This window comes from Sminthopsis crassicaudata, chromosome 2, assembly GCF_048593235.1.
Source record: "Sminthopsis crassicaudata isolate SCR6 chromosome 2, ASM4859323v1, whole genome shotgun sequence".
Taxonomy (NCBI): Eukaryota; Metazoa; Chordata; class Mammalia; order Dasyuromorphia; family Dasyuridae; genus Sminthopsis; species Sminthopsis crassicaudata.
The window spans coordinates 537813635-537839342 of record NC_133618.1 but is presented as its reverse complement, the minus strand read 5'-3'; the positions used below and the strand labels follow the sequence as shown (position 1 = coordinate 537839342).

Here is a 25708-nt window from a genome sequence, read left to right as displayed (position 1 = left end):
TAATGGAAAATGTGTGTTCATCCCCAAAACTGCTATATTTCAAACTATGAGAGGAACTAAACTGTAGGTGGTGGCTGCTCCAGAGCCCCCTGCTACTAACCAACAAAATATGTTTTGCAAATGCCTTTTGATTACTAATACCGGAGCCATTTGTTGGATTTGGGGTTTTTTTTTGTTTGGTTGGTTTTTTGTTTTTTTGTTTTTTGCCAGGCTTCAGCTGATTCTTGCTTAATTGTAATTCCTATTGGTGAGATAGACTTGTGGGTCAAAAAGCTACTTGTCTTAGCACTTCCATTTAAAACAGATTAATTTATTTTTGTTGTATTTTAAAGTTGGATAAATAATTGAGTGATTTTAATTGAAATTGCTGCGTTTTGATCCTTGTATTAACATGATCTAAGGTCTTTTTTGTTATATGTAATCCATATTATTGAACAAATTTGTCCTGTTTTCATTTAAATGTAAGCAGCTTGTCAAGGAGAAAATATTTTGTTTCTCTTGGCATGGAAATAAGCTATTTTAGTGTGTTGTGAGGTGTTTTGTTTGTCAATTGGAAGTGTCTTTTAAACATTCATTTACTTGGTTATAATAAATTGGACTCTGGATACAGTATTCTTTCATAATAGGGGAAAGTGAATATCTTCTTGAAGAAGATAACACAGTTTAAAATGTTTTAAAACATTAAACATTTCTCAAATGCAAATGCTCAAATATTGATGTTACATACTTACTTATGACATCATAAAGACCTTAGCTAATATGTTAAATTCTTAATATTATAAGTTTGGTTTTTGGTCAAGTAATATAATTTTTACATTTTGAATTTAGTTTTTACCAAAGTATTGGCCCATTCATATCTTAAGTGTATCTGAGCCAAATCAAAATGCAAATTTCTGGCTAAACATTTTGCCTCCTTGGGAAGTAATTATGTTCAGAACAATTCATGTCATCTGCATGTACTTTTAATGTTTGTAATAGGAGGTTTTTCCTTGTGTTACAAGCCTCTGATTGTCCAATATGAGGTCTTTTAACAAAAGAGGAAAAATAATGTGATCATTTTTGGTTTCAGATACTCACCTTAAGCTAGAAGCAAAAATGGCAACCTGCAACTTTTTCTTAACCTTTGAATGGGTTGATGGCTAATATTTTAATTCCCAGCCTTGAACTTTTTGCCTTAGCTATCCAATATATTCTTATTGTCATGTACATCGTGAAAGAAGACAAATAAATGTCATGGAGAATCCAAGAGCCACATAAAACTATTCCATGACCTATTGTTTTTTGTCAGCAGTTTTTATTTGTATATGTCAACTTCATCTTCCTCTACTTACATTTCCCACTTACCAGAATGTCTTAGTATTTTAATGTGTAGGTTTGTTGTTGTTGTTTTTTCCTCTAGTCCTCAAATTAGACCTCCCCAAAATATTCTTGAATCAATATAATATAGAAATATAAAATTTCCTTTTTTTTTTTTTTTCATTCATTCTTTTTAGTATTAAGGATAGCTTGATCAGAGATTCCCAACTCTTTAGGGCTGAGAACAGGCAATGGTTTAATTTTATAGCATCTCCTATATTGCTGTATGATAGACTCATCTATGTTTTTAAAGTTAAATGAGTTTTTTTAAAATATCTTACATTTCCCTTTGAGATTGTTAGAGCCACCTTCTTGTAAGAAACCCTTAATAAATAATGGAACAAGCACTAGATTTAAAGTCAGAGAACAAATAATCCCAAATTGTGCCACTCATATTCAAATTCTGACTCTTCTATTACCTACCTCTGTGGCCTTGGATAAGTGCCCTGCTTTCTCTGATTCTGTTTCTTCACTTTTAAAATGAGGGGATTGAACTAGGCAGTCTCTAAAGTCCCTTCCAGTTTTGACTGTTAAAATATAAGGCCTTCCCCAGAGGATAATTGGCATATATCCTTCTAGAGGAGCCTTCCTTCCTTTTTTTTTTTTTTTTTTTTTAATGTCAGAGGGTAACTCAGAGATAGCAGGAACCTACTGTCTCTGGGGGAGGGGGGGAAACTGTTTGAAAGCATAGCCTGGCTTAGTCAGTATATTTCTACCTTGCTTTGGGGAAGTTATTCATCTGGGATAGAAAGATAAATTTGTTTGCAGAATTATCCTAAAGGATCAATGAGACAATTCATGTGAAAGCACTGAAAATCATAAAGTGATGAAGAAATAAATACTAGGCAACATTATTATTATATTTCTATAAGGTAGTTTCCAGATGTAGCATTGATAGTACATGACTATTCTTTGTTCTAGGTAATACTTTAGTTACCTAGAACAAAGAATAGTCATGTACTATCAATGCTCCAGCCTACAAAAGCTTTCTTTTATGATCTCTGATTTGGATGTATAATCTATCATTGATTAATCACAATTACATTATAGAGATTTATCTATTCAATTTCTACATTTGAATGGAAGCATAAATAAGTAATTAAGGCCATTTTCCCCCTTAAGCTCAAAATCATGAAAGTGGAATTAAAATTTTCATTTTAGATCTTCATTTTCACTCTGGCCTTAACCTCTTATGACCCCAGATTTAGAGCTGTAAATAATAGTAGATGTCATTGAGTACAACCACTTCATCTTAGAGATAAGAAAACAGAAGCTCAGAGATGTTAAATGACCTTGCTTATTGTGGAAAATGTCAGCAGGATTTGCATACAGAGCTCTTGAATTCAGGGAACATGCTTTTTTGCATCATATGTTCATGATTTCCCAGCCACATATAGCCAGGAAATTCTGAGTTTCCAAATCAAGCGCAAAATAAAACCTCTACCATTTGACCCAAATCTTTACTTATCTGCTGAATATGACAAATACCAACTGCTCAAGGCCACACAGGCATCTAATCCATTGGTGCCACTTCTGTTTTCATTAGAGGATAAAACAGAAAGGAAGAGCAAAGGGAAAGACAAAATTCTTAGGTTTGTTTTGTTTTTTTGTTTTGTTTTTGTTTTTTTAGCAAAGAGGAAAGATGTCCTTTTCTTCCCCCAAAAATACAACATTGGATTCTTTACCTCCAAAGCCCTGCCCTTGTCACATAATCGTGGTCAACCTACTCAGAGGATCATAGAAGAGTATGTTTGAGAGAAATCCATATTATGAATAGTAAATCAAAAAGATGAGTGAAAGAAAGGCTTTCAGCAGGAGTTCTTAATCTAGGTCTGTGAATATTTTTTTTCAATTTTGTGATGTTTGTTTCAATATCCTTGGATTCCTTGGTAATCCTTTGTGGTTTTTATGCAGTTTAAAACATTATTCTGAAAGAGACCCATACATAGGCTTCACCAGATTGCCAAAAAGGTCTGTGACACACAAAAAACTAGTTAAGAATCCCAGGCTTAGAGGAAGAGAGAACTGGGGTGGGAAGTTAAATCTTGTTTTCTTGCTATTTTCACCATCTAATTATCTATTACTTATTTATATCAGTCCTTTTGCAAAAAAAAAAAAAAGAGAGAGAGAGAGAGAGAGAGAGAGAGAGAGAGAGAGAGAGAGAGAGAGAGAGAGAGAGAGAGAGAGAGAGAGAAAGAGAGAGAGAAGCAAATAGTACCAGACTGTAAAAAGATTGTAAAAGGAGTAGGCCTTCTGAAGAGGAAGAGGAAGCACACTCCAGACATGATGAGAGGTTTGAGCACAGATACAGGATTGGAAAAAGAGAAGGAATAATAAAGGCCAAAGCAAGAAAATAGTTAAGCTTAGTTTGTTGTTTGTCTGTAGGGCGAAAGGACCAACTGGAATTATACAGTGATTTAGGGGAGGCTAGGAAAAGGGAATAATTTATATAGCACCTACAAAACCCTTTACAAGTAGTATCTCATTTGTTCCTCACATCCCTGCAAGGTAGATACTGTTATTATCCCCATTTTACACTTGAAGAAACTGAGGTACCTTAAGGGAAGAAGGGAAGCAGTAGAGGGCTATATAGTAGAATTCCATCTTATCTAAATTTTGTATCTCTACTATTAGATAGCCCATTGTTTTAAATACTGGAGTTGCTTGATAAATGTTAGATCAATAAATGAATGGCTGTGTCCTGAATTTCCCTTCATTCATATGAGAGATATTGCAGCATCTAATTCTGTGTACTCCCTAAATCCACTTTCTTCCTTTACTTAGTAGCCCTACCAGCCATTCCTCCTTTTGTGACAATGTAGGACACTTGCTAGGAAAGAAATTAACTATATATGTATATATGTATGTGTATATATATTTGACTTGCAGTTACCCCGGCTGCTGAAGTAGGGGCCTTCTCTGTTTTTGCTTCCCCCAACACAACGACAGAAGTTAGGGTTTGCTGTACTTTAAAAAGATAAAAGGAAAATTAATATATACTTCAAAAGTGCAGGGCTTAGGGTTTAGAGACCCTGGGAATCTTCCATTAAAATTGTTCCTAATCTATTCATAGAAGTTATTAGTCTGTAAATTAGAAAAAAGATTCTGGCTTGTTTGTTTTCATAATTATCTGGATTTTTACCTAAATTATTCAAATAATTGTTACAACACTCTAGTCATTATGATACTGTGATGCTGTGATAAAATTTACATGAAATGAAAGTGCTGAAAAGCAATAGTCCTTTTCTCCAGCACCTTGAATATAGCTGACACTTGATATATGTCTTTTGGATTAATGTATAAAGGAATTTTTGTTGGCTCATTATGAGCCAATTCTGCAAGAACATTGGGGGGAAAAAAACAAGCCTAATGAAATATAGACCATGGGTTAAGCAATACCTGAAGTATTCTTTTAATTCTTGGCTATCAAATTTTAGGAGTTTCATTCACTGACAAACATGAATATGCCCAGAGACTGGTGAGCAGGAAGGAGATGGGTCTGGAATTTATATTATAGCAAGCATTGTTGAAAGAAATTAAGAGATGCTTAACCTAGAGAAAGCTTGAGAGAGGGTAGACATGATAGCTCCCTTCAGATATTTGAAGTGATGTCATGTAGAAATAGAATATGAAGTGTTCTGTGGGATTTCATAGGGCAGAACAATGACTGAGAGGCAGATTTTAACTCATATGAATAACTTCCCCATTTAGATTATTTAACAATGGAAAGTTCTAACTTGTAAAATAGTGAGATTTATATCTCTGGAGGGGTGCACAGAAGTTGAGAGGCTAACGAGGTCATTTCTGTGCTTATCTAAATAACTTCTAACCTTTCCAACTCTAGGATACAGAGTTTTGATTAAAGGAATGGATTAATTTATAGGAATGGGATTAATAGGAAAGGTCTCATGCCTAACTTCCAAAAGATTCCTCCTCTCCACTTCTGAAATTTAAAACATTGTTCTTTTATCGAGATTTATTTAATTCTTAAGAATGATCAAAAGGCCTCCCCTCCCATAAAAGGCAGTCTTTTGATCAACCTTTCCTTCCCCCCACTCACCCCTCACTTGATTTTACTTTAAACAGATCTTGAAATAAAATATCCTTTTAGCTGATGCGACGAGATAAGCTACCTTCTACAATTCTGTAAAATCTTAAATAGGAAGGCATTTCAGGCTCCCTAGCCCAGACCTTTTGACATTGGAGAACAGATAATTTTGTGAATCACATTGATCATTTTGAATTGTGGCCCAGAAGCCTGACTCTTCCTACTAAATCCAGCTCTGAAAATAAAGGCTTCCATCTGCTGCCCAAAAGAGTAATTTACTATAGATCTACTATACCTACCTATCCAGGGTAAACCATGAGCTCTGTCAATTTTAAATACACAAAGGATGAAAGAGTACAGACAAGTAGTAAGGTCTTTTTACTGTTCACTCACTAGCAATCCAAACAAATGAATAATGTTAGAATACCTCAGTGCTCCAGCTGTTGCACTTTGTGTAAAAATGCATTGTCCTTGATAACTGGGGAAACAGTCAGAGCCAAGTGATCTAATTTATTGCTATGCTGCCTTTCTGAGCCGTGCCCTCCTCTAGGTTGTCAGCTTGGCCTTGCAGAGTCTGGGCATTCTGGAGCCTTCCCATCCCAGCCCCCAACCTCTCCTGTTCATTTACCTTGCCTTCTAAAGGCAAATTTTCTTCCTCACAGACTACCACCCTGGCTGGACTAAAAGGTTTCAGAAAGAGGGATGGGACCAGTTAGTGGCACTTAGACTATGCAGATTTGGGTGGTTTGATTCCTGTCAAGTAGCTTCCTAACACATCTTCCTATAGCTTCCAACTATGCCCTCCTGTGACTTATTTTTGTTTTAGGCATTATTCTAGGTAAGTTAATAGACTCACAGAAGTGTTAACAGCTTGAAAACTGCTACTAGGCTTATTTAATAAACAAAAATGCTGATTTGCAATAGAAAAATGGAGCCACAAGTGAATTACACTGTCATCTTTAAATGAGTAGGAATCAAAAAATATTATTATTCATTTTATCACCATAATGAATTTTGTGCCTATAATTTAATGGAAATATTTCTGTTTCTTTAGTCATTCCTCTATTCCTTAATAGAACTAGTTCTGTAATTTAACATTTCCATTTCTTTTAAGTATCACTTCCTATCCTTTTTAAAACAGTGGTTTGTGGCTTGAATTAACAAACCCATTTTTAAGATGATTGTCCTGGGCAATAAGGTTTCCATGTTTGTATGGATGGATAGGTTTGGGGGAAAGAAGATGAATAAGTTTAAAGGTACAATCGTTTTTTTCTACTATAAGTGCTGCAAGTTCTAACTTAAAAAAGAAATAATCAAGCACATTAGAAACTCATAACACCTAGTCTAGTGCTGTGCATGAAATTGATGCTTAAGAAATACTTCTTCAGTGGAATATGCATGTTAGTTTCCACTTGAGGAGAAAGAATCTCACAAGTGGTTGGATTCAGCATTGTCTTGAAGAAATTGTGCCCTTAGCAAAGAAGAAAAAAAAAATCAGGCAAAGCTTGAGCAAACACAATCTAGTCCCCTCTGTTTTAAAGACGAGGAAACTGAAACCCAAGCAGATTAAGTGATGGGTCCAGGGATGCCCATGTTTGTGGCAGAAGTAGGACCAGAATCCAGGTTTCCTCTAAAGTTGAGTTTTTTATCTTTGTTTTGGGCTCTTTCAGGGTTAGAGTTTTCTTTTTAGAAAATCATTAAGGCTCTCTGCATCCGTATTCCAGAAATACTAATGTAAGCATATTTAAGTGCCCTTTTTCTCCCTTCCCCTCAAAAAAAAAAAAAAAAAAAAAAAAAAAAAAAAAAAAAAAACCATGAGTGTGTTTTACTATATATTCTTTCATTTTTCTCTTAGCAGTTTCCTGTTTTTCACCAGGTTCATCAGAACCAACTGAAACTGAATAGATTGCCATCTTCCCACCTAGAAAAAGAGCCACACCTGAAGAATTTTGCGTTGAGTAAACTTCTACTCTTGTGTGGCTGTAGACAGATAAGGAGAGCCAATGCTGACTAGTGATACAAAGAGTTTATGATCAAGTCAAGAGACTTGAGTTTAAACCTCAACACAACAAATCTTGCACAAATCTTTTTTTAACTTGCTCTGGCTTTCCTCATTAGTAAAACAGTGTAATTTGTATAGATCCACTCTGAGATCTTTTCCTGCTCTAAAATTGCATCACCATTGGAATCTACAAAAACAGGCAAAAGGAAATCTGGTTCTAGACTCAGCTTGATCACTCAATGTGTAGCTTAGGACAAGTCACCTCACTTCCCTAGATATCAGTTTTCTCATGATGAATGAGAAGTAAGTTATTTTCCTGATCTGCTGTACTATAGAATGAATCAGTGATTCAATATAAGGAAATTACCATTTATAATACTATAATTCTGATCTGCAAGGTTATTATTACTTACTTTGAGTGATTTGGAAGCACAGTCTTTTGGAATATATCTGCTGTCATCAAGATTGGCCTAAGGTTTAAAAAAAAAAATAAAAACAAGGCTATCAGCATTGGAAACTCAAATGGCATGCCAGTAGCATGGCAAATGGAAATAACATTCTTTAAAAATTCTAACTATATGACTTGGTTTTATATCTTTTTTTTTTTTCTGTCTAAGAGGAAATAACAGAAGCTTGAAAAGCAGTAAATATGTAAAGGGAAAATTTGTCAACTGATATAGGAAGATCTGACCTAGGTCACACATAAATCAGGGCAAGTCATAATTCCAGAGAGTAAAAGAGAAAATGAAAGCTATAGCTAGTGTCTTCTGTAAGTTACATAGGTGGATTCATTTTAGTTTTCTGATTGTGCCTTTGAGTAGAATGGGAAAGAACTGGTAAAGGTCTTCTTTGGCACTTTCTGTCAAAAACATCTCCATGGTGATAGAAACATAATGTGATGGTCTGTCAAAAGTTGCTTTTCATCACCAGAGGCATATATTAAATAGTAGGAGCAGCAAAAGGAAAACTTTTGCATTGTTAACAGTAAAATTCCCTAAGTCAGGTTATGAAAACCTATTATCTCACTTCCCTCAAATGTTTTTAACAGTCACAATGCAAACCTAGCTTTCCATTTCTATTTTATGCTATTATTACTATTATAAATAATAAGAATAACTAGTATTTTTGAAGGATTTTGAAGTTTGCAGAGCACTATATGATATCTTTTGATTCTCACAATATAATTCTTAATTGTGAGATTCTTACAATTCTCAATAGGACCCCAAGAGAAAGATGCTGTTATCCCCATTTCACAGATGAGAAAACTGAGGCTGAAAAAAAAAAAAAAAAAAAAAAGGTTGAATCATTTATCCAGGATCTATAATCTATTAAATACCTGAAGCAGAATTTAAACTTCTTTGTTTAGACTTCAAGGTTAGCCCTCTATTTGCTATAGCACTCTTGATTGTGTTTGCTAGTTGCAAATATACAGTATAAAGGCTTCAGGAAAGAAAATAGAAATGACTTAATAATGCTTCCAAAAGTAGGTTTAAGCAAAATTTTGTTTTGTAGTTTTGCTTGGGAATCTAATTGTTCAAAAATGCAAACTCTTTAGCCAAGTGGTCAACTAACAACTCTTTAGCACAGCAAAATAGAAAGGATATCAAATTGGAAGTCAGGGGACCAGGATTCACATCTCCGCTCTACTGCTTCCTGGGTAATCTTGGTTCAGGACTTCATCTTATTCCTCTATTACTCCTCTATTAAATTGAGGTAGGTAGTCTAGATCCCAGATTCTTAAACTGAGATTTGCAACCTCATATGGGATCTCATAACTGAATGTGGGGGTCATGAGATATGATTTATTATCAGTAATTGATTTGTATACCTATTTTATATACTTCTGTGCCTGAGGTTGCATAACATTTTCTTAGGTGAAAAGGGGTCAGGAGTGGAAAAAGTTTAATAGTTGCTGGTCTAGATGACCTCTAAGAATCCTCCCTGCTTTAAATCTGGAGTTCTATTTGCAAGACACTATGCCAAGCCCTGTAGGATATATAAAGAAAGGAGAGAGTCCCTATCAATTACAAAAAAGAGGAAATATGAGTATAGACTCAAGACTGCAGCACAAAAATGTTGATTGTGAACCATGAAATTGTGCCTCTCCATTTAAACACAGGTCTCTTTTTACCTCAAAATGAAGCCCTATTCTCCTGCTATTATTTTAAATCTTGGCCCTAACTGCTGCCAGAAGGATAAAAGTAATGCTTGGAAGAGGGAAAAGATCAGCTAATTAACAGATCAAAACACTACTAGTTCTAGAGACTGATTAGCAAAGTGTGTGATTGTGGCAATTATAGCTCTGCTCATTGTCCCAAAGTAATAGTTACAGGCAGGAAACTCTCCGCAAAGGCAAAATATATACATAGCAGAACAAGAACTACCACAAGTTAGTTTGAAACGCTAGTTCCCATGTTATAAGATGTGGATCATACATCAGCCCCAATGGTGTCATCTTGTCCCCTTGAACTTTGGCCTTGAAACAAAACATTGATAAAGCAGACCTCAAATAAAGATGGAAGTACAAGAAGCTAATATTTTTATATTGACTACTCTTACACCTAAATATTGAATGGGCTATAAAACTAGGAGCTTCCCTTTTTCATGAACTGTGTACAAAAGTGGAAGCACTGGCTGTGAAGTTGACTTTTGTTTGGGCTTGTTTTATGGGTTCTGAGCCCACACAGTAATGTGATCTTGAAAAAGGTAAACAACAGAGAGTTTAACAGTGAAAAATATGCCTAATATAAATACAGTCAAGTGCATTGCAGTTCACAACTTGAAAAATATGACTATAGCATTAAATTTTCTAGTGGAATTAACAGAGGAACAGAATGCAGCCTTTAAGGCAATATATTTGAGACAGAGAAAATAGATAATACATCTAACTCTATGGTCTCTGTGGCATTCATATAAAGAAAAGCACAGTAGCTTTATTTAATTGAGAAAATGAATCAATTACAATGATGTTGCATCATCAAATTCTAGTGAAATAGAAGATATAAGTCACTGCGTTGTGTAACAGTGTTAAAAAGTAATTGAGTGTCTTAAGCATTTTGAATCAATTTCAGGTACTGGCAAGGCCACCTTGATGCAAAATTTATGAAGATGATTTCAAATAATATGTTGCCATCAAAATCGCGTAATAAAACCTGGTAACAATGTGTCTTTTTAAATATATAAAAAAATATATATATAGTATAGTTAGTAGTATCAAAGATTTTTTTTGTTACACGTTTTTCAATTATTTGTGGTCTACATAGCAAGAGCTAAACTACTACAATTCTAAGATGCCTTAAAAACTGATTATCTTCACCAAGAAAGACATGATGAACTGCTTGCTATACTCCTTCAAATAACAATTAATGAGGATGTTTTTTTCCTCCTCTATTCAAATGCCTTGCATACTTTGATGAGTATTTTGCATATGTTGTTAGGATAGAACCCACATCCTTGACTGAAAATATCAGCTGAATCTTCTAGAGGAGTACAGCACTATTTTTCTTGGACATGCTCCTTAACTAGTGAACATTTTTAAAAATACACCTTGTGATTGATGTCCAATAATAATTTGGTTTTTTAGCCTTATTCAAACTGTATGGCCAGATCTCTACATGGGCTCTAGAGAAACAAGTTCTTATTTCAGAAAATACAATTTATGCCTTTGGTACTTTTTAAATGTTACATGGAATTATGCCAAAACTTTCAGATGGCTACAAAATTTAACCAAGTAGTGAGATTTTTAAGCTTTGTCTTCCTATTAAATTATAAATGCAACCTACTACCTGTAAATCAGGACTGAAAATTTTGTCAGGAGGAATGAAAACTACTATTGATCCACAGTTGTGGTTAAGGCTGAAAATATTAAAGCACAAAGGCCTAGCAACTGCTTCAGACTTTAAACAGTGCTTTTTGGTTATTCCATCCAGAACATTGGTGATGATGTTTGCTAATAAACTTGATGGTGCAGGGGAAAAAATGTAAAAAACACACACACACACGCAAACACATATCTACACACACAGGAGATAGAAAGAGGGAGAGAGATTAGGTATAAAAAGATATTTATAGTCCCTGGCCTGGAAGTATTTACCAGTCTAGCTAAAGAAGTCAAATCCATAGAAGAATACTTAGAAATTAGAAAGCCAAGTGTAAACACATGCAAATTAATTTGTTTCAAAATGGTGAGTTGGTTGAAGAAGAAGCAACTAGTTTATTTGGTGATTTTATATTTGTCCTACTCTTTTTGCCTCCTATTTTCCAGCTCAGCTGGAGACCAGTCATCACAGTACAGCTACAATGGGCTCATATATTCAGGCAAAGCCAAGAAATAGCATATGATACTCTGGAGCAGCTAAGAATAGGACTTTCTCAAGAACATGTCTTAGAACTTGAAAATACACTGGATTTGAGTTTTTTAAATACATTAGCAGACATATTTTTTTGTGTGCCACAATATTTAATACTTTAATTACTAAGTTGATGTTTTATTAATTTGGTGTCATATTTTTAGTAATTTTTCTAATAAATGTAGTTTATCAATATTATAAATGAGTGAACAGCCTGCCTTCAGAATGTTGATAAGGCAGGCAGTCCTCTGTAGGCTGTATGAAAAGTCTTTGCTTTTTCTTTAAAACAATGCAATACTTATATGAAGTTGATTTCCCCAGAGAATATTGTCCTAGAAACATGGTGGGAAAACTTTGGGAGAGGTGGATCATTTGCCCCTCTTCTGAGTTAGAAGTAGATACTTCAACCACATAATTAAAGTTTTCTTCACAAAATAGGGAATTGTGAGCAGACACTGGCAGGAATCCAAAATTCTAATTTCTGACTATGATTTAATTTCAATTTTAAATAAATCGGTTTTTAATTTAAAAAGAGTGAGCTTCATAACATTAGCAATGATTGCAACATTAAGCCCAGTGTTCACAATCTAGCAATATAAAACATTATTTATATCTGAATCGTAAACAGCCTTTTGAAATGGATTATGGTTTTTCTCCCTATTCTAATACAACCTGGAGGGTACTAAAAAGTGTTGTGTGAAATTAACATTCTGCTGACTTTCGCCTATAAATGAGAAGCGAGCTATTAACATTTGTGTATTTTCATTATGTAAATTGTGTTAACACATGCCCACAAATTGCCACCAGCAATGCAATAATTTTCTCTCAGTGATCATAATGTGTCCAAGTGAGTCATTTTGATTATGACATGCTAATTACATATTGCCTTTTTTCAGATTCAGAAAAACCAGGGATCTTTAATGGTAAGCTTTATGAGTTCAGAAAAAAATTCACTTTTCTTTTTCCTGATGGCTGCTTCCTTTGCATGCTTGAATGCCTTGTTTTAAACTTAGCAAATTGCATTTTGAAGAAAATGCAAACCTTTAACTGCCTGTACTATTAGATTAGGTACCATTAGAAATAATAGAACATCCTGAGCATCAATGTTTTTATAAGAGTTTGCTGCTGTTGATTAATCTTGCTATATTTTATTGCATTAATGATTTTTTCTTTCCACTCCACTGTAAAGATATTGCATATAGGCTAATACTTTTTCCTCTCTTCTTCCCATTGCAGCCTCTCCAGCTACTGCAGTGCATTGTTGATGAGGTGAGGCACCGTCTTATGTGCTTTCACTCCTAAAGTCATTCCTAATGGTGTGGAAAGCTTATATTTTGTTTCCTAATGAAGCACAATGCCCAACATCCTCAGAGCAAGTTGTGTTGTATGGCATTGAGCTGTGTTACATGAACTGCCCCTGTCCCACATTTTACTCTGCCAATTCTAACAGAGAAGCTATGCAAAAACAGACTGTCCCACACACAGATCCTCCCAGGGATGCAAGGAGTACAGACATAATAATTGATCCTCTTCCCAGCCAGACAGGGGAGGAGGGAGCCAGAAATTAAAGAGGTATCATTTATTTTATAACAGATATTTAAAGTCATTTGGCATGCAAGGGTCAGAGGTGAACAGCAACCATAAGTGGGATGAAATTTGTCTTCCTTTATTTACCCAAAGCATATTGGGGAGCTAATTGTACATAAGCTATAGGTCACTAGTTCAGCTTTAATTTCCTAATTAGACATTTTCCCAGAATATGTGACCTTAACTTCCTTTGCTTTGAACCACCATATTTATATTTTAAATCATTATGTCTTTGATAATAGCTAGCTATATAGTTAATACCACTGTTCTTTGAGGGCACTAACCCATCTAAATCTTTCTCAAGCAACTTTTCCCATTTGTTATTCTGATTTTAAATTTCTCATTTTGGTAAATTAGCTGTTTTGTACTATGTAGGGCTCCCAACAAAGAAACACTCATAATATATTTTTTTAAAATCATAGTTTTTTTCAGTCTAGGCTTTCCCACTAGCAATGTTTATTTTTAAAACTTTAATTTTATAATATTTTCAATACTTCTAATTAGAGAGGAAAAGCAATAAATGATTCAGATAGGAAAGTTTGAAAGAAAAAACAAATCGTAATTCATAATTATTCCTCTCAATTAAACATCTGTATAACTAGTTATGAGATTTGGGAGAAAAAATAAAGATCCTCTCAGGAAAAAGACAAACATACACATATCACAATAATAGTAAGAATGGCGATCTAACATCCTTAATGACAGCATCAGTCAGTCCATATATCCCCTGCAACCCATGAAACATGTTGGTGCAAAAATGAGTATATCATCCTGAAGCCAATGGAGGCTCCATTACCCCAAATACCAGACAGACCTCCTGGATCTAGTAGTTCATCAATATCTTCTCCATTTGTATTACATTGAGAAAGCATCCTGTCCCAAGCAATCTTCTAAATTAAACAGAATTTCATCAATTCTTCAAGTTTGCTCAGATATGTCAGGAGTCTGTAGCTTTGCATGTTCAGTACCATTGATTGTCTTAAGACTCTGTGCTAATGGATCAGGCCAAGGATGTACTATCAGGTATCACCACCCTCTATCTCTAATAACAGATTACATGGGAAACTTGGGGATTTAATGAGCTGGTTTTTATTGAAGATAAGGAGGGCATATTTATGTGTAATGCTTGCACTCAAATTCCATAAGGGTTGGTCTGCACAATGGTAGATACTTAATAAAATGTTTGTTGAATGAAAATGAATGAATTAAAAACTAAGAAACAACATTATTTTGACTAAAAACAAAATTAATTTTGCTTTTGATTTAAACCCACATGAAAAATTCTTATAAGAACATTGAGAGGGGAAAAGAGTGGGTGGAGAAAGGGTCCATTCAAAGATAAACTCTGTATCATGCTTCTGAGAGAAGGGAGGATCAATGAGGTCCTTGTCTGAGCTTCAATATATTTTAATAGTTGTGCTCCCTTGCTCCTGTGAGTTTATCAAATTTCCCAGCATTTGTAGCAGTTTATTTACACTAAACCTATTAATAGGAGCAGTTAGATGGCACAGTGCATAGATTACTGGACCTGCAATCAGGAAGACCTGAATTCAAATATGGCCTCAGACACTTAACTGTGTGATCCTGAGTAAGTCATTTAACCCTATTTGCCTCAGTCTCCTCATCTGTAAAATGAACTGTAAAATGGAGACGGAAATGGCAAAGCACTCCTGTATCTTAGACAAGAAAATCCCAAAAGGGGATTTGGAAGAGTTGGGCCCAACTGAAAAATGCCTCAACAACAATATATGGTAAGATTCAACTTGAATGAAGTCCAACTGCCCATGACCACAGATTTAAAGCTTGAAGAGACTTTAGAGACCATTAAGCAAAAAACCCCTCATTTTATAGATGAAGAAATGGTTAAGTTTCCCTGATATCTGAGTTTTAATATTTCTTCTGGGTTCATGTGTACCCTTCTGGGGCTATGTAACTGGGAACCCCTCCCGGTTTTACTTCCATCAGCACATTTGATTAAGTACTCGTGGTCATGTAGCATTCTTGTAATAATAGTAGTCATGACACCTGAAGATATTTACAACTTAATTCAGACAACATGGGTGTGTTCAAAGTCGTGTACAAGCATAAAGCAAAGTTCATTATAAGGTGCCTTGTTGTTACGTGGATTTGAGTGTTTCTCTTCAAAATAAGGATTATAAGAATACAAAATCTGTGATTTTTGTCAGACTGGGGGTTTCCTGATATGGGGAATCCCTTCTACCAACACAGATTCCAACTTCGCTATGACTTTTGTAATTTAACTGTTAATGAAGTATATGAAGGTTAAATAGCTTACTCAGAATCACACTACTGATAAATATCACAGGTAGAATTTAAAGCCAGATTTCCTTGAGTCCATCTCAACATATTCTCAATAGGTAGACTCTGCCTCTTCCAAAAGTAGGAAAATTATTAAAAATCATAACCTCATAAATTTCAAGTGGGAAGGGACTTTTAAAAGTCTAATTGTTTCATTTTGCAGATGGAGAAATAAAAGACTCAGAGAGGTTAATAACTTGCCCAGATAGCAAGTATTTATGTGTTTTAGTCAATGTATTTTGTACAAGACACATCCATCTTGACTGAATTAATTTGTAAACTTCTTTTGGGCTCAGGCCACATCCACAGTTATTTTTCTACTCCTTTTCAGTGTTGATTCTTTAAAAAAAAAAAAAAATTGAAACATTTTATTTTGACCAAAAGAAGGACATCATGATATAGTAGGTAGAGCTCTAAGCTTAGAGTGAGGAAGTCCAAGGTTTGAATCCAACTGTAGACATTTACTTAGATGTGTTTATAGGCAAATCTCAGTTCTGATGCTGAGAATATTCTCTAAGACTTAAAAGTCATACAAAGGTTCTTTTTTGTCACAGTAGACAGACTAATCAAGGTAATAGGTGTTTCCTAATATCCATCCCTTTCATGAAGTACATTCCCTCCCCAAAGCAGATGCCAAATTAGTAGTAACTTTGTCATGATGTTATTAACATAGGCACAGTCACTACTATTTCAAGGAAAAGAATACAAAGAGAAATCAGGATTTAACACAGTCCACAGGATCAGGCATTCCCTCTCCCCACCGCATTCCAGTGCTAACATTATAAAAGTTTCATTTGTTATAATTGAACTGTATGTCAGTAAAAATCTCAATTGTTCAATTCAATAGACATTATTTTGCACCTACCTGAATAGCATGATCATAGGCACCATGAAAGATAAAGCTCATAAAGACGAAATCAGTCAACATGCAAATGCCTTGTTGTGTCTATTGTGTGCCAGTCACTATGCTAAGTGATGGCGATACAAAGAAAGACAAATGACAGTCCCTCCTCTCAAGAAGCTCACAGTTAATGAGGAAGAGAACATGTGAACAGTGTGTTCCAAAAAATCATATGCAGGATAAACTGCCTTCAGAAAAAAGGCACTAGAATTAAGGAGAACCAGAAAAGTCTTCTTCATAATCAGAGAGAAGACACTAGAATTAAGGAAAGCCAAGAAAGGCTTCTTGTAGAAAGGATTTTAGTTGAGACTTCAGGGAAACAAGGAAGTAGAGAGGAAGAAGGAGAGTATTCTGAGCATAGGAGACAACCAATGAAAATTCATTCCCTTTTCTCAATGAAATTCACCATCTAGTAGGGGGAGAAGACATACATCCTACAATACAATATAATACTTAATAAATTCATTTGAAAATCAAAGGAGGGAATTCATTACTGTTATATATGAAATATATGAACTATTAAAATACAAGCTATTTTTAAAATTATTTGTCACCTTTGGGGAATGAGAGGTAAAATTTCCAGATAACTGAAAATGTGGTATCCATTTCCCTGCCATAGTAAACAAAGGATCTAGAATATAATTTAAACTTTTATAACTCAGTAATCATTATGAGCATCAATTATTATATTTTGCTTTCCTATAATAATATCAGAGACTATTCAGATGTCTAAAGCTTAGCTTTTTATTTAATTGAATCTCCCCAGCTGTTGTAGTTGGCAGTTTCTCTATCTCCTCATTTAGTGATGCCCTCAGGAACTATTGAGGTGTGTAGGGCTATTTGCCCCTATACTAAATAGCTCCAGACCGCTGTGTTGGTCTTGTTATTGTTTGCTTAATCTCTTCCCTTGTGTCTGTCTTTTTCCCATCCCCTGTCAATTCTTATCCCTGTAGATGGGTGTCTAATATCCCAACTTTCTAATTTTCTGTCCCCAGCTTCTTCACTGCCTGACTGCAATCTAGAACATAATAGAGGATTGCCAGGAGAAACCAGATAACAGAATATGATATGCAAAATTATGTCAGCAGATATATGCCTAAATAAGGAGTGGCTGCCTTCAGCTCTCCTCTGTAATAAAGGGCATGGTACAGTCCATCACTTAATAAGCATCCATTTAAGTGGCTACTGTGGCCTAGGTAGGCATATCACTGGGCCAGGACATAGGAGGGCCTGAGTTCAGATATGGCCTCAAATGCTGAATGCTTGACCTCAAGCAAATCTCTTGACATCTCTCTATTCTTCAGTTTCTTCATCTGTAAAATGGAAATAATAGCAGCACCTCTTTCCCAAGGTTGTTGTGAATATAAAATGAAATCATATTTGCAAGACTTTCTACAAAACAGAAAATGTTCTATAAATGCTTACTATAATTGTCAGGCACTAGGGATACAAGTATGAAAAATGACTGTTTTATTCCCTGTTCCCAAGGAGCTTACATTCCAATGAGGAAGACAAACACATATAAAAGTATAAACTGCATGGCCTTGGAAGATTTTGCTTATTTTAGGATTTACAGAATTTCATGACAGATAGCTGAGATTGTGAAGATTTTGCCAACCTCGAGTGGGATATTTTATAAGTGTATATCAGATACATTATAGCATAAATTCAATGTCCATCTGACTTCCATAACAAAAAAAGAAAAATTAGCAAATGAATTAGCCTCCTCTTTATACTCCCATTCCACAAGTTATGCAACTGTTTGGGTCATACTTTATACCTTGATGAGAAATATTTTCATAAGAAATTGTTGATTGCACTTGCTGTATTATGATGAATTGCAAGAGTTGTAGAATTTAGTATATTTGTGAAATGCAAGCTGATTTTAAACAGTGATCGCTGATGATTTGTAATCACAACAGAACCAATTAGACAAATAGCTAATTTGTTTAAAATACAAAGAACAATTCCTAAATTTCACATTTTACCCCCACTTTGTCTATAATAGAAAAATTCATTCACTCACTAGGTATTAAAAAATTATGTAATCATAGCATTCTAAAATATAATGATATTTTTATTAGATTAGTTATTTCATTAGTGTAAGTAGTACTTGAGGAGAAAATTCTACCCTTTCCCATCACTGACTAGCATCTTTGCAACTTTTAGTTTTAGAGAATTGCCTTAGACATTGAGAATAACTACATAGGATCTTAAGCTGGCATATTTTAGGAATCCAGGTTTTCTTGGCTATAAGTCCAGCTTTTTAAAAATATTGTGTCATGCTACTGTCTATCTACCCAGGTTACTTATACCTTCGGAATCTAATACTTAATGTGCAACAAGAAAATGGTATTTACACACATATATTGTATCTGGGTTATATTGTAACATGTAAAATGTATGGGATTGCCTGTCATCAAGGGGAGGGAGTAGAGGGAGGGGGGGGATAATTTGGAAAAATGAATACAAGGGATAATATTATTAAAAAAAATTTTTTTTAAATATTGTGTCATGGTGCCTATTAGTGCACATTTATGTGTTGAATGATACTGGTTATGTAATGCCGGAGAAACTGAGCAAGATAGAGATTAGAGAGCATTTAATAATTTATTAAATTGAAAGATATACTGGGGCCAATGGATTCATGGTTGGTCCCAGGGCTGAATGAGACTATCGTCTCCAAGAATCCAGCAGAGTTCTCAATGACATATATACATGTGGCTCAGACACAGAAGGTAGACTGAGGCAGGGGTGGAGTCATGGTGCTGAGAGCAGGAACATGGGAATAACATAATAGGGGGAGGCACCCCAGACATGGAGAGAAGCATCTTGATAAGATGGTGTCTGACATTCTGATAACTTGGGATGGGGAGAGACATTCTGACATTCTAAAACATAAGATCTTTTATCCTCATCAAGTATTCTGATAAAGAGGGAGGGGAGGTTTTGCAAAACTGAGAAACAGGGAAACTGAGGCAGGACTGAGTCAGGATAATTAGGGAAACTGAGTCAGGACAGTAAAAGAGAACTGTGGCACAACAGTTATGGGTCCATTTTCTTTCACTTACTGTAGGAAGGCATTTCAAAGGAGGTAAGTTTAAGATTGGGTTTAGAAAGAAGGCAGTAGAATATTCTGGCAAATGGAGATTGCCTCCCTGGGAACTATGTGGGCAAAGAGCTAGGCCAAGGAGGAATAAAAATAGAACGGAAACATAATTGAATTGCTCTTTAAGAGACTGTGTACCTCGTTTGTCTTTTAGGACAAAGGCTAATTTAAGGTACAATGAGATGGGTCTCAGTAGATGACCTCATGGGAAATGTTGACCCTCAATATCTCAGACTCCTTAGAATGACAGGCATGGTGTACTCAGATTCACAGTTAGGTCTTGTTCACAAATTACTTTATTAAAGAATTGTCTCTGATTGTGATGTCTTTGAGAATAGGATTCCATTTAACTGGTAATCCCAGTATGTCTTGTGCACAAGCAGGACAGCTACTTTTGGGGGGCATGATTTCATGAAAACCATCACAATAAATTCCACCCCTATGAACTAATCAATGCCTATCATTCTACAATTTTAAAAAGAGTCCCTTTCTCTTAAAGGCATTTCCCATCACCAAAATAGAGCAGTCAGTGTGTGATCCTGATGGAGGAAAGAAGGTAGTCTACAGGGCTTCAGGGAAGAACTCTATGGATTCACAAGGAACATTTTCCCTAGGAGTCAGTCCTTCAGTTCTTAGTGAAAGCAAAGGGGTCTCCCTTGAAAAATCAGGGAGGATGAGGCAGCTAAGAGAGTTTACAGAAGCAACTCCCAAATTGAGAATTTCCATTTGCAAAGCACTACTTGGGAAAGTAGGAGGCATAGGTATGATAAATGTTCTCTTCTGGTCTATTTTCCCAAAACAGCTCCCTTTTATGATGCATGCAGGTCACTCCCCTTCAGAGATATGGGAACAAATAATTAACCAAGTTTTAAAGTGTTTTCATCTTAGAATAAATATTTGTCAGGTCTTTTCCTAAGATAAGTTTTTGATTAAGGGAAGAAAGGAAGAGGTATGAAGAAGCAGACTTTGGCCACTTCACAGTTTGTGGTAAAAGCTGGCCTTGTAACCTTTCACTTTGATGTAGGTAGAGAGATTCCAAAACCAGTGAGGTTGCTTTAATTTCAAATGCATTTTTTGTGTTTTTCTTTCCAATCCCTCTCTCGTAGACAAAGAAAATTCTAGTTCCATGTAGTAAGTTCTTTAAATATAATTGATAAAGTCCAGAAAACTTGCAGAAGGCATGGGGCTTCCCAACTAGAACTTTGTAATAATAAATGCTAGAATTATATGTCTGTCTATGCAGTCAGTCCTTAACTTTAACGTACTTGACTTAAATGGCTCTCTTATAGATAATATTTTTGCAGCATTTTATTCATAACAAGCAATTAAGCTAATTATAAAAATTAGTGTTAGCTTCCTATTTTACAAATGAGGATACTGAGTTTTGGGGAGGTTAAATTCATCTAGGTAGCACCCTGTATCTAGAGTCAGGAAGACTTAAGTTCATTTTAAATTCAGCCACAGACACATACTAGCTGTGTGATCCAGAGCAAGTAACTTAGTCTTCATTCATCTCACTTTTCTTAGCTGTTAAATGGGGTTAATAACATCTATCTCATAGTGGTTGGGGAAGATCAAATGAGATAATATCTGTGAAGTGCTTAGCACTGTACCTGGTACTTAATTGTTACATTAAAAATCCTTGTTCCCTAACTAAGCAGTGGAGCTGGAATTTGAGCCTGTGTCTTGTAACTCCAGGCTCAGGGTATGCTATCTTTCCTATTACCATTCCACTAGAGTATCTTAAAGGGTTTTATTCGTTCTTTCGCCCTGTATTTATTCCCTTTTTCTTCTACCTCCCCAAACTTTCCCTCACTCCAAAAACAACTACCACCTCCTATTATATCAAAACTAGGTCTGTGATCATGACTGCTGCCTATTTCTGCCCCACTTTATCTGCTTGGTTCGCTTGTCTGCTAAACACCTGTTTAGGAGATTTCTACCTGAATATCCTATAGGCATCTCATACTCAACCTACTAAAATAGAATTCATCTCATTCATTCCCTACCCACTCATCTACAAAACCCTGTCCCTCCTTCCAAGCATTCCTGTTTCCAATGAGGGTACCACCTAGTCATCCAGGTTTGATATTTCAGAGTCCTCCTCAGCTTTTCATTCTTCCTCACCACCCTCACCAAATCAGTTACTGAATTTTGGCCCTCCACAATGTCTTCATTCCTTTTTCTCTACTCCCAGAAGCCTTGTTCAGGCCTTCATCACCTCTCTCTTGGATTATTATACTGCTCCTCCCACCCAGTACTCTACCTTGTAGACTTCTCAGTTCCCTAATGTATCTTCAGCTCAGTCATTCTCTTCTTCAAGCAGCGACTAATGAGCACAGTGATAATATGTTTATTGAACTGAACTCTCTTCTTCTAGTCTTTCCCTTCTACAACCCATCTTCCAACTGTCAAAAGAATCTCCCTTCAAAATCATGTCCAACTCTGTCACTCCCCTACTCAAGAAGAGAGGTGAGAAGGAATTGCCACCTAAGAATACCTACACTAGCATTAACTAGTTCTGCTTTGGATGTTGGGAAAGTTAAGAGGCAGGTACATTCAAAACCTAATAAGGAAGATTTTTTTTTTCCTTCTCATTGAAGTTCTCTCCACTTTCCCCTGCCTGGGTCATCCAGAGCATCACAAAGAACTGGGGTTTTCATTTTTGATTTCTTCTCTCTCAGAACAGAAAGGCAAATAGTTGAATTAGTTTGCAAGTATGCCTAGAACTAATTACTATGGATCAAAAGTTCCCAATCATGCTAAACATGAGTTATCTACTTCTGTTTACATATATAATATTTTAAAATTCTATAACTTACAGAAGTTGTGATAGAAACTTATAAGTATTAAATAGCCAAGGTTAAAAAGAGTTTTATTTTATTTTTAAGATTCTGTTAACTCAACCACTATGACAGTGGTTTTTGTCTTGTCTTAGTTTGGTTTACCTGTGGTTTTATCAGTTTTGGGTGCTTTCTCAGCAAGGAAACTCTGTAATACCTTCTGTAGCTCCTTTTTGACTATTGATGGTTTTCGACAATTACTTGGACCATTGAGATTAGCAACTTGTCCATTATCACATTTCTAAGATGTCACAGAATCCAAACTTGAAGTTGGGGCTTCACTAAGTAGCTACCCATTCTTATTTTATGGTTATTTACTTCTCTTCCTCGTTTCATAGTGTTGGGAATATATAGCTGGAGAAACCAAAAATTGAGCATCCATTTTTTTTTTAATATAAGATAAATGCGTTAGAAATCTAATGCTGCCTTTGAAAAATCCATTCTGTTTAAAATCATGTAGTTTATCTGGTTTGAAGATTTTAAAATAGGTTACTGTGAAGGCCAGGATTTCTTTAGTAATTACTTTTTCTTTTGGTAATAACTATTTCCTTAGAAATAACATTAACATTCTACCAAAACACAGTAGCAATCCAAAAGTTAATGTTCTGTTCATTTATAATTATATTTAATTCATATTTATGAGTTGATAGGAGGGAGAATAGAAAGAATAGAGCAAAAATTTAAATGTTAAAGTGTATAGAAATAAAATATGTTAATCAGGAAGAACTGATTTTTTTACAGTACTTGGTAATATGAAGTCACATTTTTAAAATTTTCTTAAATATTTCTATTATTTTGCAAAGGTACTGAATAAATGCAAAGAAAGTTATTTTTATCCATTAGGTTAATTAGAATAGAACTTTACAGCAAAAATTCTAAATGTGTAGGTGGTTGTTTGAGAAGTAGTGCTCTTTCAATTGTCCATGAAGTCTGCTGTATTATTAATGAATTAATTTCTTGGTAGTGTAGGTTTGTGAATAACAGTCTATCAGTGGGCAGTTGCTTGGTGGGGCCAGTTTTGTATTCTTTCATTTAATATGTGTTACCTTGTTGTGAAGTCTTATGCTGTAGGGTAAAACTCATTTAATCCACCATGATGTGACTTATACATTCTGAAATGAAGTTGGATACCAATGTCAGTTACTCAGCAGCTCAGACTGAGGCACTGATATTTCATCTTTGAGTTTGTTTTTAATTTTCCCTAACCTAGGAGAAATGCTATATGCAAACTATGCAAATGTTTTCAAAAGGGACTTCAAGCTTGTTGGCTAGGGTGCTGCCTCTCAGCATTCCAGGGAATATGTAAATTCCTTCTTTCCTTTTGGAAATGGGAATTGCTAGACCCAGAAAATCCCTGATGTTCTAAAATCCAGAAGAATGGATGACGTTATGATTTTCCAAAACCTGAAGTATATTCTAAGTGAACTTGTTCATTTTGCTGCATGTAGTATATTCTCTCTGATATCTCTCTCTCTTTGTTCCTCTGTATCTGTGTCTCTTTCCCTCTCACTTTCTGTTTCTCTGTTTTTCTCTCTCTTTGTCTCTGTCTCTTTTCTTTTTTCTCTCTCCTTCCCTTTCTTCCTCTCTCTTACCTCCCTTTTTCTTTCTCTCTCTTTTATTCTCTGCCTCTCCCTCTTCATGTTTTTGTTTTTCTCTCTTTGTTCCTCACATGTTAACTGTTATTTTAACCAATGCTATATACTCTTCAACCAGCTTTTAAAACCCCTTCACAGATCATATTTTGTTTGCACTCCAGGAGAGCTCATGTTTCATAATATATAGTTTTGGAACTGGTATACAAGGCCCTTGAATTTGTCTAAAAATATCAAAAATAATATTCCAAGTTCTCATATATTTTGCAGTTTTTTTAAATTGTATTTTTCCATGTATATGCAATTCATGTACCAAATGCCAATAATTATTTTAACCAGCAGTGGAGTGGTGTGTGAGGACATGGATTCAGAGCTTCCCTTGAGATCTCAGAGCTCTGGTCTGACAGAGTTCTGGCTTGTTGGTTTTTCAGGACACAGGCATACCAGATTTGTTTCCCTTTGATGGAATTTCTCCAACTTTATAGGTGTTGGTGTGGCTTGTATATCTAAATTTGGGCAAACTTTGCAATCCCTATTAAATTAAAAAATTACTTTTTTATTTAGGGACCTGGAAGAAATGATTTTCTTCCCTGTAGTTTACTTTTGGATTTGAGTAGTTTGGATTTTGAGTATTTTGGACAGTTTTCATTCATATTTCTGCACATAAACATTCATAAAATGCTAGTATGTGCATTTATATCATAATTTAGATCCTGGGTAGATCATGTTTAGTTGTACTTTTACTGAAGCTGAAATTGACCTTACCAGTGTATGAAATTCAGACACTATATAGAAACAAGGTAAAACCACAGGTAGGAATTGCTGAATAATTACCTTTAGACCAACCTGAGCAGGAGGTTTCCCATGAGGGTGAGCTCATTTAATGGTTCCTAAAACTCAATCTTGTGGATGTCAGTGGTCATGCTTGATTATTTGCTGCAGTGTTTTATGAAAAAGCAATAAAAATGCATCGGGAGTATATGAAGAAAGAGGAACAATAACTGGTTTTATTTTTTCAAATGAAGTCCCTTTGCTGTAAGCCAGGTATGCTTCATGCTGCTATGCCTTAACTGTTTAAAAGGAATGCCTATGTGTTTGTTGTATTTGTGTGGACACTTCCACATTGTTGTGCACTGGTATCTTGTGAATGACAAGAGACTAAAATAATAAAAGGGGGAAAATGTATTTGCTTCAGAAAGGAATTAAAGCAATTAAAAGTTATAGTTGAGAGATGAATCTGTATGCTGACAACCATTAGGCTCCTCTTTGGAAAATCTTGAATAGATAATGGAAATCTTAAAAAATGAATATATATAGGGTTGATTTGGTGTTATTTAAAAAACAATCTTCTCAGTCCCTATCTCTGAAGCATATTTAACATAAGAAAATGAAAAAAGTCACTGAAATCTTGAAATCTAAATTACATAGATTGTATTCATTTAAAATTGTGTGTATAATATATGTACATGTACATTATATATAATATATGTGTGTATATGTATATATATTTATGTATGCATGTTTTAAATATTCTGTCTGTCAGTGATGCTCACATGGCTAATAACTGATTCTCCCATGATTTAAAGTTTTATAGGTAAAGTG

At 35.0% G+C, this 25708-nt stretch overlaps 1 protein-coding gene across 5 annotated transcripts in view; it reads left to right on the top strand.

The window, feature by feature from the left end:
- MAP2K5 (mitogen-activated protein kinase kinase 5) overlaps positions 1 to 25708 on the top strand; it is a 305505-nt gene that overhangs the window by 231118 nt on the left and 48679 nt on the right. For 3 of the 5 annotated variants that reach the window (XR_012486952.1, XM_074294728.1, XM_074294727.1), the window contains exons 18-19: positions 12652 to 12678; positions 12992 to 13024. The exons of 1 other annotated variant lie outside the window; for it this stretch is intronic. Coding sequence is in view for 2 of the 4 variants with exons in the window: in XM_074294728.1 (XP_074150829.1) it covers positions 12652 to 12678; positions 12992 to 13024 (60 nt within the window). In the remaining 2 variants the exon portion in view is untranslated. Of the gene's footprint in view, positions 1 to 12651; positions 12679 to 12991; positions 13072 to 25708 lie in introns of all 5 variants that reach the window. One more of the 5 variants, XR_012486953.1, reaches the window with a different exon arrangement.